Source organism: Octopus bimaculoides, chromosome 1 (genome assembly GCF_001194135.2).
Source record: "Octopus bimaculoides isolate UCB-OBI-ISO-001 chromosome 1, ASM119413v2, whole genome shotgun sequence".
Lineage (NCBI taxonomy): Eukaryota > Metazoa > Mollusca > Cephalopoda > Octopoda > Octopodidae > Octopus > Octopus bimaculoides.
Genome location: NC_068981.1, coordinates 56,022,877 through 56,038,402, shown reverse-complemented (window position 1 = coordinate 56,038,402; position 15,526 = coordinate 56,022,877). Strand labels below are relative to the sequence as shown.

The 15,526-nt window shown below is 32.4% G+C and overlaps 1 protein-coding gene across 1 annotated transcript in view; it reads right to left on the bottom strand.

Moving 5' to 3' along the window:
- Positions 1 to 15,526, bottom strand: part of LOC106880994 (activator of 90 kDa heat shock protein ATPase homolog 1) — a 31,874-nt gene that overhangs the window by 5,580 nt on the left and 10,768 nt on the right. Inside the window, exons 3-7 of the mRNA XM_014931177.2 lie at positions 5,750 to 5,860; positions 4,305 to 4,390; positions 1,874 to 1,994; positions 722 to 795; positions 372 to 521 (exon numbers count right to left, since the gene is read on the bottom strand). Coding sequence (XP_014786663.1) covers positions 372 to 521; positions 722 to 795; positions 1,874 to 1,994; positions 4,305 to 4,390; positions 5,750 to 5,860 — 542 coding nt within the window. The remainder of the gene's footprint in view (positions 1 to 371; positions 522 to 721; positions 796 to 1,873; positions 1,995 to 4,304; positions 4,391 to 5,749; positions 5,861 to 15,526) is intronic.

Below are 15,526 nucleotides of genomic sequence, written 5' to 3'. Positions count from 1 at the left end.
ATGACTGTCAGCTTGTACATACCAAAGTTCAGCTTGCCCGGGGAACCAGCAACCCTAGGGCCAGCCCTCTATATTCACCCCTTAACCTTACTCAAACTCTATTCATCATCTACTCTCCCCTACATTCCATTTAACTCTTAATTATCATCAAGCCCCATTCAACCCTTGTATATATATATATATATATGTGTGTGCGTGCATATGTTTGTGTGTCCCTCCACTGTCATTTGACAACCGATGTTGGTGTGTTCTCATCTCCTGGGGTCGGTTCATTTGACTAAAGGTAGTGCTCTAGCATGACTGCAGTCAAATGACTGAAGCAAGTAAAAGAATAAAAAAGAAACGAATATATAGAAACAAAATATACATACCTCAGGTACGGTGAAAACACGATAAAGATCTGCAGCAGAACAAACAAACTCTTCGTGGGTCTTCAGTGTCATGCAGTCAAAGTTTGTATCACCTGTTTTTTTAGCTTCATTACCATTAATTGTTTTATTCATTTCTCGTTTTACATTGTTCTGTAAATACACAGTAGCGAAAAATATAATTCTTAGCTTGAAGCAGGTGGTTCTCATGTGTAATAGCTAATTTACATACTTTTATATATTAAAGTTTTATATGAACAACCAGATTATAAAATTCTAATTAAAATAAAATTTCTCTTTTCAAGAAAAAAAATAATTTAAGAACAATTATAATAGTAAATATCAATACATACTGGAACAATTAGAGCTTTCCGATCTTTGTTGTCAGCTTTATCTTTAGTAGGTAAAATAATTCCTTGGCTATATTCTATATGAAACAAAAATTATTATGCTATTAAAATTAGAATTATCCAAATAACTTCTGTCACATTCACTTTTCATAATGCTAATTTAACATAGAATACCCAAAGTTTCACAAAGAAAGAGAGAGTACAGAGTATATAGTTATTCCATGAAGAAGGAGTAATATTAAATACAAGTTATCTGAGACATTAAGACATTTACGAAAATAGTTATTTCTAAAATGTACAAATATTATACATGTACATGTAACAATCATATATGGATAGCAGAATAAGTTGTTCCTCTTCATTTAAGATGGTCACTGTGCAACAAATGAAAACTGAAAATTAGAGCTACATTCACCTTAAGCTTTTCTCAAACCATCTTACAGTCAACACGTTACTCTAAAATATGTTACCCTACTTGGCCATCTTATAAGGGTAAAAATGCCCAATCTTTCTGCTGTTTTCACAGCTATACTGCATTTGAAATTTACTTTTTTCTTCAAACATTTAGATAAACTTTATGCTATTTTATCTTTACAGTGAACCTGTATTATATACATTTAATTTCAATTGAAAATCCAATGATCAGAATTCTTCAATACTACAATTGTTATATACCTCAACTGAAAACTCATTTTATACAGGTGGCATTTAAACAAAAGTTTAATAATTTCATGTATTTCCTAGTATTTACCAATAATCAAAGTACTTTTTTAAAAAAAAATTGTCATAGATTAATTTAAGAATAGCATTCCCGTATCAATTTCAGAATGTAATTGACACACATAAGACATGTATTTTAGTTAGAGATAATGGAACAAAAGTATTAAGTCGAAAAGGTCTTTACTTATTAGCTGTTCACCGGACCTAGTGAAATATGTGATTTTATTGTTTTTTTTTGCACAAAACTTGTTTATGAAAAGGATGAACTCAACCATAATTTCAACCCCTGTGGTATTTGACTTCATAAACAAGGTACATCAAATAACTTACAGAAGCAGATATCTAATATGAATTAGAAAGAGAAAAGTGAATGCTTTTAATCTTGGACATTAACATATTTATTCAGACCATTTATATTGAGAATATGTAAACTACCTTCTTTCAAGGATCTAATGTACATGCCAAGCTGTTTCTGCATCTTTTTGACACCTTCAATACGCATGAATTCTTTCACTTTGTATGCTTCATCTCCACTATCTTCAACTGATACATTTATCTGTAAGAAAATATTAAATTTTCCATTATTTACCAAAGTACTCTCATTATATCACAAAACATATTTTGAGGGACTTAGCTCACTGTTGGCAACAGAATAGTTTTGCTGGGTTCAACTCTTCACAAAGCAAAGTTACCAGTGATCAAAAAGTACCATTCCTAAACTAATCTAATAATGGTAACTACCTGATGAAAAAGTACATTTCTGCACTAGTGCTTTTATTCCACTCTTAAATTTAAACCACAGAATAAGGTGAAAAATTTTTTATTTTTTGCCACTTCAGCTTGATTGAAGACACATCATTTCTTTATGCAGATTTACACATCTATAGCATACAATTAGCTCCATAGTGGAGATACAATATATAATAACATGATGAAGAGCTGTTGATAGTTGAGTTAAATGCATATCAGGCAACCCACTAAGTGTTGTCAGTTTGTATCCTGTAACAGACATTGTGCTCTCAATAGCTAAGTCAACCCAGTTGTAAGCATGAAAGAGTAGCTTACTTCACTGTTGACAACAGAGTAGTTTTGGTAGTTAGCAATGCTGGGTCCAACTCATCACATGGGAAAGTTAACTAACATTAAAAGACACCATGCATAATCTACAGACTATAAAGTCATCAGGTATGTTGTGAACGTACTAGGAAATGTCTTTTTATATATCTATTACTGGATATAAGGTCCGTTAAAAATCTAAACAATATATTCTATTCAAACCACCAAAGAAAAAAACTCAAGATTTAGTATATCATGATCTATACAGTGACTATAAGTCTGATGAGTAGACAGCCTATAAGTTTCAATTAATACAATTTTGAAATATTTTTGCAAATTATCTGTAACTATGAATTGGTAAATTATGATGGTATTGCCCAACTGAAATTATCATTCATTATAATGAGATTTTATTTAAATATGTACGAAAAGTCTCAAGCACATTGAGATTACAATAATTAAACCTTTTGGGATAGGGTTTTCCACTTTTCAAATGTGTTCTTCAAACATTTGAAAAATTAGACTATACATGTAGAATGGTAAGACACAACACAAAAAAGGATATCAAGTAGAACTGGAAAGAAAAACAAAACAGTAATTCTAAACAATAACAACACAATGAATATTGTTATTACAGTTTTGAGGAATAAAATTAACTAAATATTCCCATCAATGAATTAAAATAGTATAGTAGTGAGGGAAAATGTTGTGTGCCAAAATCAAATTATGTAATTTATGAAGATTTTCCCAGTTTTTAACACAAGTAAAAAATGCAAAAGACAATAAAGTTAAGACTTTTTCCTTCATCCTTATATGACGTATGCTCTGGAAAATATATATACTTTCTAGCATGAATATTTACTATACAATGATGAAAAAAATAAACAAGTGAATGAATATATAAATAAAATGTGTTTCAGACTTAAAACCCAATACTAATGAGATAATATTAGACAAGAAAATCAACTACAGCCTGGCATTTATAGTTATTCTGAGGGTTTTAGTAGTGTCATTCATGCTTCAGAAATATTTTGAAAGACTGCTTTTTTTTTTTTTAAATATGTATAATAATCTTTCTGTACTGTTGAAGACTACATCATGCACCTTGTTGCAGAAGGTTTTCAAGGACTCTGTTTTAGAAACAAGAATAAATGTAACAACAATATGGCTGAAGGAAAATATTTTAGACAGTATAGACAGTGCAGACAAGTATGGATAGCGAACCGGTTATGTTTTGGCTTCATTAGAACAGCCAGGCTACATGGCAGTGAAACATGAATGCAGTAATGCTGATTACGAATATCAACAATAAGGTTGAGGGAAAATACTTCAGAGGATCTTTCGATATGTTTGTTTGTAGACAAAATAAGATAGAGTCTCACATTTGTAATATAGTGAATTAAAAACTTCAATCAAGTGAAATTACTCATATACGTAGTAGATAAAAATTTTCTACAGGAGTGTTTAAAATCTAAAACAAACTAGGTAGATATAAAATCAAGTGTATTTAGATCATGTGTGGATGACATAAAGGTTAAAAAATAAAAGGCAGTATTATTTGTATAAGAATGTGTGTATTAAAAAATAACAGAACAATGATGGTGAAGTTAAGTACACTTGTCAGACACCAAGTTCAACTACTTAGTAAGGTAGATAACTATTTCATATGTTCTCATAATTGGGTAGTGGTAATAAGGAAAAACTTGAGTCAAAATTTGCGATAACCACCCCAATCAAACATGGATAGCAAAACCAATGCTTTAATAAATGGTCTTCATTCTGAAAATAAGAACAATAATGTAACACTCACATCCAATTCATCTTCAGTATTTTCTTCACTTAAATTTAGGACCTCAGCTTTGCCTTTAAATTTATTATTACTTGTTTTAAATTTTCCTAAATAAAGAAGAAAAGGTTTGTTTGTGAAGCAGAAAACAAATACAACTATTTCATTAGTCAACAAAGTTGGTATCAAAATTTCCAAAAACTCTTCAACTTGGAGAAAACAGAAGAGTAACTGAAAAAAGAAATACTCCTCTCCTCCCTTCAAGTTAGCTTTTCCATGCTGGCATGGGTTAGATAAGACTTCTCCAGTACAACATCTTATCACTTCCTAGTTTTTTGGGGGGTTTTCCATTCCTTTGTGAATTTTTATCTCCTGAGCTAAGTTTTAACCAATTTTCCCATGTCTTCCTTTCATTTGCATTATGTAGCACATTTTTACATATGCATTATATGTCTGTACCAGCTCTGGCTTTTCTCCTACACATGATTCCTCTTACAGTTTTTCTTCAAGTTCCTTTGTATTTTATCATTCATACTTACTAATATCAAGTAGAGGATATACACCTAAATTTTTTACAACCTTCACCACACATTCTGTGCCCAGCCTTCATTTTCTTGAAGATCAGACAAGCATCAAACAATTTGCTCTTCACTAATGAAAGAATTGCTCTGCTGTCGCAAAGGTAATAACTCACTGACACTTTTCAAACCCATTCCAAAAAGGTTACTTAGCTTTCAGAACATCTTCCTCACTACTAATTAGATTACATAGGCAACAGCAGCTACCAATTATTTTACATGTACTCTTATTGCTAACTACTCCTTTACTCTTATTAGATACTAAGTCTTTCACTCTCAGCCTGCTTGTGATCTTAATGTACTTCTTGTGCTGCCATAATTTACATTCAGTATACCATATGGAATTTCTATCTATTCCTTTCCTGCAAACTAAAAATTTAGTCCTTGCTAGATTTACTTTAAGAACTCTTGTTTCCACTTTTGGAATTTCCTCTCTAATTCTTCAACAAATTAAACTGTGAAAAATAGGTGATCAGCATACAGAAGTTCCCTCAGACAGTTAGTCTTAAATTCTTCAGACATGGCCTGGTGAACAATTATAAATAGAAGTGGGCTGAGAAATGAGCCTTGATGAACCGGCATGCTAAATTCTTTCCTGAACCTGTTACTGACCCTCATGTTCTTGATAGCAGCTCTGTACAAGGCCTGCACAAGATCAATATTTTAATGAATGTAGTATGATTGAATGACTGAATTAATATTTCAATGATACCTATTGTAACAATCACAGATCATGGAAAGCAAAGTCAGCTCTGGTGAAATTCCAACTATAAACAGTAAGACATTAAACTTAGGATGCTATAAAATATTCATTCCAGCTCTTAATCGATCATGTCATCAACTTTCCTTCTAGGACAATAAAAATAGAAAAAAAATTAAGAAAATATTTACCAGACCATTCAAGTTTAATATCCCATTCATAAAAGAAAATCAATTTTGCTTTCCTGTTGTTGGCAGTCGCTTCACCTTCAATTTTACTCAATTCTGTTATTTCACAAAAATCTATCAAAAATAAATAAAAGAGTAAAAATGAATCTGTTCTAATGATTTTCAAAAGGTTCTTTTTAGCATTCAACAGAAAAAGAAAAAAAAATGAATAAATCAGTTCATCAAAATTTAAATGAAGCAAAGAAATGAAATATGTGTGTGTTACAAGGTACTGCGTTGCTCTGCACAATCATGCCACAATCATTTGCAGGATTAGCAACAATCCAAACTGCAAACTATGCAAAATATATAGATACACATCAATAATTTAAATTACTAATTTTCATTTAAATTATAAAGTAAGCTAATAATATAGAATTATCTCTTTATGTGGTTTGCTAAATAGAAACATATAAAATTAAATACCAAAATGAAATAAGTACTGGACTTGATGACTGACTATGGACTATTGGTTTGTCCCAAACCAATAAAAGAATATATTGAGTCAGATTATTCACTATTTACAAGAGAAATAGCTAAATTAGCAATTCAATCTTCATTCATAGCATATCACTAAACACTATTAATCAAATTGATCAACATTACCAACAGCTTTTTGGTTTCTGAACCAAAGGTTCTAGCTTTAATATTTGTGTAAGACTGGTTCCTAATTCTAGGATATATAATTGGTAAATCAGTCAGTTGTATTATTCTTTTATTCTCCTATTAGTTCCAGCTTGAGGGATGTAGCCATGCAAGAGCACCACCTATTATTGGACAAATAGTACGTAAAAATTCAAGTTTGGTGTTAATTTCATCCCTCTGGCAGTCATGCAGTCATTACATAAAATAATTTCATAATTAAAGATTACAATAGATTTTAGGTGATAAAGCAATATATCACTTGTTATTGTCATCATGAAAGATCTGGTTACATATTTTTTTATGTAACATATCACATGTAAGAAACCATTTATTATACATATTTCTTATGCACAAAACATTTTTTAAATTTCATCTTTAAAGATTAAAATTCTTGAAAACTCATTATAAATTGAATGTAAAGAATATCAACATTTCTGAGTAAACAGTTGCAAAACTATGTATTCACCATTATTTTAATGCCCATCAGTCAGAGGAAACATGCTGAAGCAGATTTTCTATGGTCAAATGTCCTTCCTATAACTGACCATCACTTGTTTCCAAGCAAGGTAATATTTCACCCTGATTTTACAAAATATTGGAAATGAATGACATTGCTTGTATGATGGCAACACTTGTTTACAACTGTCACATGATGTCAAGACAAGGAGGCATAAACACACACAAGCTTCTTTCAGTTTCCATCTTCAAAATCCATTCACATGACTTGTTATTCTGGAGCTATAATAGAATAACTTACCCAAGAGTTACACACTGGGACTGAACCCAAAACTACATGGTTGGGAAACAAGCTTCTTAACCACACAGCCATGCCTGCACTTATTAACATTTTTATATTAACAATTGCAGTTATATAAAACAGTAAGGGAAATCCTGAGGGAATAAATATCATCATTCAATAAAAAAAAAAGGAAAAGAAAAAACTACAATATCAGCATTACTAAATAGACAGACAGTCAATCTCTCAAACCATAATAATATACAGTATGAGAAAAATGTTGTATTCATTAGCTTATATTGTATATAAGCTAAAAATTCATGCTCAAATGCATAACTTTGGCACAAGTAAAAATACTGACTCCATATTACTCATTCAAATTTCTAACCCCAAAGAAATCTGATTTAATTCAATATTTAACCCTTTATTTGGTAAAGCAAGCAGGATTGTCATAAATAATGTTTCAAGTCCTGTATTTGTGGAGGAAAAACACTGAGGTCAGAAAATGCTCTTACGAAGTATAAATAAATAAATAAAAAGAATCTAAAATGAAAAGATTGAAGAAAAGGAAATTAAATATTAAAGACAACACCCTAGTGCTGGATGGAAAAGATTTTGAAATAATGGATGTGAATACAGTTATAATGATAAGAGAGTTAATACTAAATATAACCACAGGATAGGATATTATTTGCTTACGAGAGGGATATTGTATGCCATTGTATGATTATTAGTTTATTTACTTAGGAGAGGGAATTACAGAAGTACTAATGTGTGTTAAGCAACAGACACAGGCATGGCTGTGTAATAAAAGTTTGCTTCCCATCCACATGGTTATGGGTTTCAGTCCCACTGCATGGCACCTTGGGCAAGTGTGTTCTACTATAAATCAACTAAAATATCTGCAAAACTTTGACATCTAGGAGAAAATACTCAAAACAAAAAAGTAAATATGAGTTCACTTGAAGTCTACTAACAATAGGAAAATAACTTTCTTCAGCATGCAGAAAAAGATTAGGAATAAATCAATCCTGAAACAGTAATACAAATATTTCAGATAGACTGACAGTAGCAAATGATATTTTCTTTGAATGCAGCTGGTAAGGTCTGCTTCATTTACAAAGGAGTTAATGATATATCAAACTGGAAGTTTAGAAAACTCCTACATATGTTACAGAAAGGGCTCTTTCCTTAGAAGAAACTACTGGATGGATGGGTGAATGGACGATTCTCTATCTAGTTCTAATTATTTTTATGATTAGAATTCAGTTGATAGATCAACTGAATTACCTCTTCATTGAATTAGCATGCAAGATGATAAGCATTTTCAACACACGTACCTTCAATATAATTCTCAGGCAGAATCATCACAACTCAGTGAGTGATAAGGTTGTACCTTTGAATTACAAATATAATCCATCTGACAAGCTTTTAGACAATGACCATCTACCCAGTTTCACTTACAAAGTAGGGGTCAATACAAGGCCATAGAAAATATTTTCCCAAAATACCATGCAGTGGGATAATCACAAGATCTAGTGGCTATCAAGCAAACTTCTTAACCATTTGGCCATACTGCACCTGTATTTGTTAAAGTATGTCTTGAATCTAAACAAAAAGATTGTTTATAAATGGACAACAAATACTTAAAATATTGTACATAAACATAGACAAAAACTTAATAAAGATCATGCACCTAAAACAGTGAAATAGAGCAATTCATTCAAAAGCAGTAGTATGGTAGTCAGCTGCCAATAACTTCCAGCCTAGTTTGACTTTTAGTGGATGGCCTAGCTTCAATTAGCACAATAATATACACCAACATAACACTGACACAAACCAACCTTGATAACTATGGATAAGAGAAAGATTGACAAAATATTTTGTCAGTTTTTATCAAAACAAGACGATAAATTGGAAGTTATAAAAAGGCATTAAAGTGGGGGCAGTAAAGCAGAAACAGAGTGAGAATTAGGAATGAAATGGAACTGTGAACAGTTATAACACAGATGATTGTAAGGGAAAGGATAAATATGCATCAACAAACAAGGATTAGAAGTAGTATCATAATTGAAATGGAGAATTATTTTTTGTTTTTGTGGGTGAAAGATTATAACAAAAAATTAATTCCTCTAAGTACCATGACCATTAAAATGAAAGCTGTATCATCTCAACAATGAAAAAAAAAATGAGATTCTAGCAGAAACTGCTAATTGTAATTGATTTTACAGATTCAAAACTTGAGTAAGAACTCACAGTATTCCTATAATAGGTGAGGTCACAACTGAAGACAAAACTGCAGCAGAAATTTTTTATTTAAAAAAAAAGGCCACAAATTAAGAGATGGGATTAGTAGATACCACTGACCCCACATCAAAGAATTGTGATGATTAACCCTTTCATTACTGTATTTCTGTTGAGATGCTCTGTGTTTCTTTCAATTAATTTTAAATATAACAAAGAATTTAGTAAAATAACTTGGTTATTATTAAGCTCGTGTTAGGAACATAAATTGTGACTAAGGTTGGTGGAAGATTTTTATTCAGAACTTATGAAAATAAGACATTTATACTACAGAGCCAGAGCTGGTTTCAGCTGGGTTGGTATCAAAAGGGTTAAAGATTCAGCTATAAGAATTAGATCATCAGTATATATCCGACGGATATCCAGTTTTAAACTCCTCTGTAATAATTCATATGACTATGATGATTAGGAAAGGACTGAGGACTGAACCCTGATGAACTATCTTCATGCTAAATTCATTATTGAAATTGTGAACTCTTTATTCACAGCATCTTTGTATTTACCTAGTACAGCCCTCATAAGCTATTTGTTTCCTCAGTGATCACCAAATTACTGAATGTGATACCCTGTCAAATGCCTTCTCCAAGTCAATGAAAGCCAGGAATGGTGGTTTATTCCTAGTTAAGTATTTCTGCAGTAGTCTCACTAGAAAGATTACATCTGTGGTGCCTCATCTGGTTATGAAGTTAAACTGCATCTCCTCTAGGTCTACTCTGTTACAGATCAATTGTGTTATGACTCCCTCTGTGACCTTTATAACCTGATCCAATAGTTTGATTCTTCTATAGTTGCATCTTTCTAGGGTGTCTCCTTTGCCAAAAAATTGCAACAAGTTTAAATTGTTGAAGGATCACTAACACTTCTGTAGGAGAAAGTTCTGATGGTGACTTCAATTCAAAACCTATGTTTATGTACGATGCATGCTATCAGTACACTGGTGTTTTAATAAGAAGTATGAGCAAGCAAAGCACTTGAAGACAAATGATATTTTCAATTTTAAACAATAGCCTTGGTCATCTCAATGCACTTAGTGACTGGTGTGAAAATGTGTGCAAGAGAGAACACTGAGTTGGTATGATCAGGCGATATGTAAGGATGGGGACAGCCACATAAAGAAATGCCAATCTCTAATTGTGGAGGGAACCTGCAGAAGAGGTAGACCCAGAAAGATGTGGGACTAAGTGATCGAAAATGATTTTCAGATGCTGAGCCTCATGGAGGTGACAAGGGACTAAGACTTCTGGCAATTTGCTGTGCTTGAGAAGACATGTCAAGCTAAGTAAAATCATGGCCATACATACAGGCATGTCCTTTAAGGCCACATCCCTTCAAATACACACACACATCATTTGCCCTGTGTTAAAACTCCACCACAACCCATCTTTCCTACTCCCACTGCCTATGATTACCACATGCAGCAGGCTCCTCTACTCTCCCTTAGATGTCTACCTGCACACTCTTCATGCCCTCACATAATATCTACCATACCCCACCCTTCCAACTTATCATCACTTGTTACAGTCACCTCTTCCCCATCACTAAACATTTCCCCTCACACTCTTATGAAACAGCCTTACTCTATACCTTGTGGGTATGTTTCAATGCATCTCCAACACTACCCGCATCTCTCCCTCTCTCACACACACTGTCTATCTATCTATCTTTCTATCTCTCCTTACTCTCTTTTCTTTTCCAACTGGGGTAACCAAGTATCTCTTCTATAGTAAGACACCTATCTATCCCAATATCATACTTTAATCTCTCAACCAGCAACAAAGCTACCTCCCTCAGATCCACTCCCTTTCCCAACCAAGGGGGTCTTCATTTTGCAAGTTACTTGGTGACTCTGCTGGTGTTGGTGTCACATAAAAAGCACTCAGTACACTCCATAAAGTGGTTGGCATTAGAAAGGGCATCTAGCTGTAGAAGTATGCCAAAGCAGACAATGGAGGGTGATGCAGCTCTTTGGCTTGCCAGCTCCTGTGAAACTGTTCAACCCATGCCAGAATGGAAGACAGATATTAAATGATGACGATGATGATGATGAAGATGACTAACAATGGAAGAGAGCTTAGTTTTGATGCTTTATTTGAATCACATTCAGATAAATTAACTTATCTCAGCCTTAATTTGAATCATCAGAGTGAAAACAAGTAGTGGACAATAAAAAAAAAATCAATGAAAATTAACAACAAAAGAAGTAAATGACCATAAAAGAATTTGATACAACATTATGCAAACTTGGAAAGTTCAAACAATTTACAATGGCTATGGACTAACATAAGACAAAGTATGCAAGTTCTGAGAACCTTAGACAAGAACTTTGCTGCTACAGATAAGTGCATGCAAAGAAAAAGAGGAATGTAAAATGAGGTTCAGATGACCTGGTCATATATTTTTCAAAGAACTAAAGTGAAACTATGTTATATTTCAAATATATTGTTAAAGAGTAAACATGTTTTTACAATCCTTTATTACTATGAAGTATACGAAAAAAATATTTGAACAACACACCCAAATAATCTGAAAGTTCTTGAATAGATTCCTGCATTTCTGATGTAAAACTACATTAATTAGCACAGTGTTTTCATTTAACTGTTAAATAGGGTTCTACTATAGTATGTTATGAGAAATTGCACAAAACTGAAATGTAAATATTCAATTAAGGTTTCAAAAAGCTAAGAATCAACAAAGTGAATCTGATGTGCTTAACTGGAAATTAAAATCATCAATAAGGATACACAATGAAAATGGATTTAAAAAAGAAACAAAGGTTGAAATAGATAAGATCCTAGCAATTTAAAATGGTTTAATAATACTAAAATATCATCATTGAAAAATATTTATGAGAATTTTTCTTAGAGCTCATTAAAATAACTATGTTTTGGTCAAAATGTATGCTGTATTTTAGGTATAACAAAAAAAAATTGAAATTTATATTTCTGTCTCAGAAATTACTCTTTTACATCAATAACATAAAATATTTGCAACTCTTAGAAATTACATTTTAAACATTACTTTTTGTATATGCCATTCACATTCCGTTGTCTGTCTAAGCCAACTATCAAATGCTAGACTTGGAACTCACAGTAAAAAGATATACATTAGAGTCTGCAAACATACATTTAAAAAAAAGAAGATAAATTTAATTAAAAGTGGCAGTAAAGGGGAAAGAATTCAATCTCGGTAAAATAGGAAGTGCTTAAAAAATAGAGACTGACCAGTGATATTTAGTCTAGTTTTTCACTCTGGTCTGGTAAAGGTTGCTACAAATAAAAAAGAGAAAATCTCACCCATAGAAAAATAAGAATGATTACACTACTTAAAATACTTGGTAAAATTTTTGTTTAGCATGATTTTTTTCTCACCATCTGTTACTACATTTAGGGTACTGATATCAAAATGTTAGTTTTTCTCCATCATCAATAATTACAGCATTATACTTATAATTCCAAATTCCAATATTTATTTTTTGGTGAGTGACAGTAATGAATATTTCTTCCACCTATATATCTAAAATAATATTTTATATAACTAAAATCATACATTCTTATGTTTGTAGATATTATGATGAAGCAATGCAAATATCACATGAAAGGACAGCATATAGACTGTATTTTGAAAGTGACCCAGAAGAGCCTTTGGTTGATCATGCAGAAGCCACGTGGAAGAGGTGTGTGAAAGGATATGCCTTTTACAATTCTCATAAATCAGAAAGAGCTGATGAAACACCATGATGACTGTTATATCTGCATTTTGATGTTATACAGTAGGTTAATGCGAGGTAAGCAGTTTAGTATCCAAATTAAAAGAGTGGAATTTAATATGTGAAGATAACAGGACTACTGTGTATCAAAAAAGCATGCAGAATTTGCAATTAATTTTCATGTTAATGGAGATGTGTTATACTAAAGACATGACTGTTTACTGCTGTTGGACTGAAGCATGACCTCATGGAATCGTAACTGTTCACAGACAGCTCAACTTAAAGCCTCAAAAGCAATTTCACTTCACAACAGAAACCCAATATCCACCTCCACCTCTTGCACACTAGGTACAAATTGAAAGAAGATTATGTAAATGTTATACAGTTACTTGCGAAAATAAACTACACAGAACTGAAGTGAGACGTATGTATGGATTTCAAGACGTTTGTCTTTATGTCTGATTTGCAGAAGGATATTAAACAAATTGTGTTTCTTTTGTTTATGGGGTTGCAGTGCTTTTGGTGAATCATTACTGGAAAGTTCAATGAAACATTAGAAATTACTGCCAAGAAGGTTAACTGTTGTCTGGTTGCATCTTGTTGAACCTGCAGAAGTTTTGTTACTTCACTTCGTGCAAGCTTGGGATTGATAAAACAGTTTGTAAAGGCCTTTCAAGAAATCTGCCATACACTTCCAAAGCTTTTTGATACCAATATCAATAATGGTATATTTACTGGACCAAAAATTTTGAAAGCAAGGGAAGCAGAATACTGTGCATTTCAGTGTAGTTTATGGATGTCAAGAGATTCACCAAAATATTACAAGGAACTGGTGGGAAAGATTATTGAAACTGATAAGATCATGCCTTTAAAAGGCTATTTTTTGCATAAGCACCTTGACTCTCAGCCAATACTTATACAACATCAGTAAAAGTAGGGAGCCAAGTGAAAGGTTTCACTAAGACACTGCAACAACAGAGAGAAGGTACTAAGATTGCTGGAGGATTACTATGATGGAAGACTAGATACAGTCTCTAATTGCAAAAGATAAAAGTATTCACACAAAAAAAATGTAATCTTCAACACTCATACTATTTAGAAGGTTGCATTATAAAAAGACTAAATACAAATTAAAACTATTTTTGGAAACATTGATGACAGAAAACAAGATGATTTTTTTTTTTTGGCTCAATACCAAAAGATACATATAGACACAAGAAAAACTTCAGGTGAACAAAACTTGTGTTTCTTAGTGTTATATATCAAATGTTTCTTTATGTAATTAGTAAATGATTATCAATAAGTCATTTACACTATTGAAAAAAATTTTAAATTCATCATTACTAGATTTCTTTGGGTTCTAAGCATAGTAATATATCACTCCTGAAAGCAGGTCTCAGCACCAAAGTGTTAAAAGCCTTCCTAAAATATGAGAAACAAGAATTTCCAATCATTTGAGAAATTTTGTTTTTTTTATGCTTTTTACAAGGATAGATTTTCAAACAAAACAGTGATTCTACTGCAAGCTATTAGAAGACATTATACTTAAGGTTTGAAATCTCAGAGTTTTCCATTCTGTCATGATTACTTAATAGTAGGGGAACCAAAAGTAAAAACTATATTTAGAATAAAGCTTGTCCTATAAGTTGGTGGTCATTCCTGAACTTTACTTTTCTTCTTGTTCAGATGTACAACCTATGTCAAATAAAACAGCTTCAAGCAACAAAAAATCCATTCAAATCAACGACAATAAACTGAAAACTGTATGAAATGCCTGGTGAACCAACATTAAAGTATACACTACATGCCAAAATTCTTTTATTAAACTGACATAAAGAAATCCAAAAATATTTCTTACATAAAATTTTAAAACATCTATGAAATCCTAAAGCATAACAGGCATGCAAACACATGCACACACAAAACACAAGGAATACTTGCCAATATAAAAGAATCTCAGTAAAATCAGTTGAAACAGAGTATTCTAAGTGAACCTCTTACCCAACCCAAACACTAAAATAGCATATTATACTTAGTGTAGTGGTCATGTGTGGGTCTCTCTCTGAAAAATAAAGGAACTACCCCCATGAAATGTAAGAAAGACATTATAGGTCATGGTCATCATCATCATCATCATCGTTTAACGTCCGCTTTCCATGCTAGCATGGGTTGGACGATTTGACTGAGGACTGGTGAAACCGGATGGCAACACCAGGCTCCAGTCTGATTTGGCAGAGTTTCTACAGCTGGATGCCCTTCCTAACGCCAACCACTCAGAGAGTGTAGTGGGTGCTTTTACGTGTCACCCGCACGAAAACGGCCACGCTCGAAATGGTGTCTTTTATGTGCC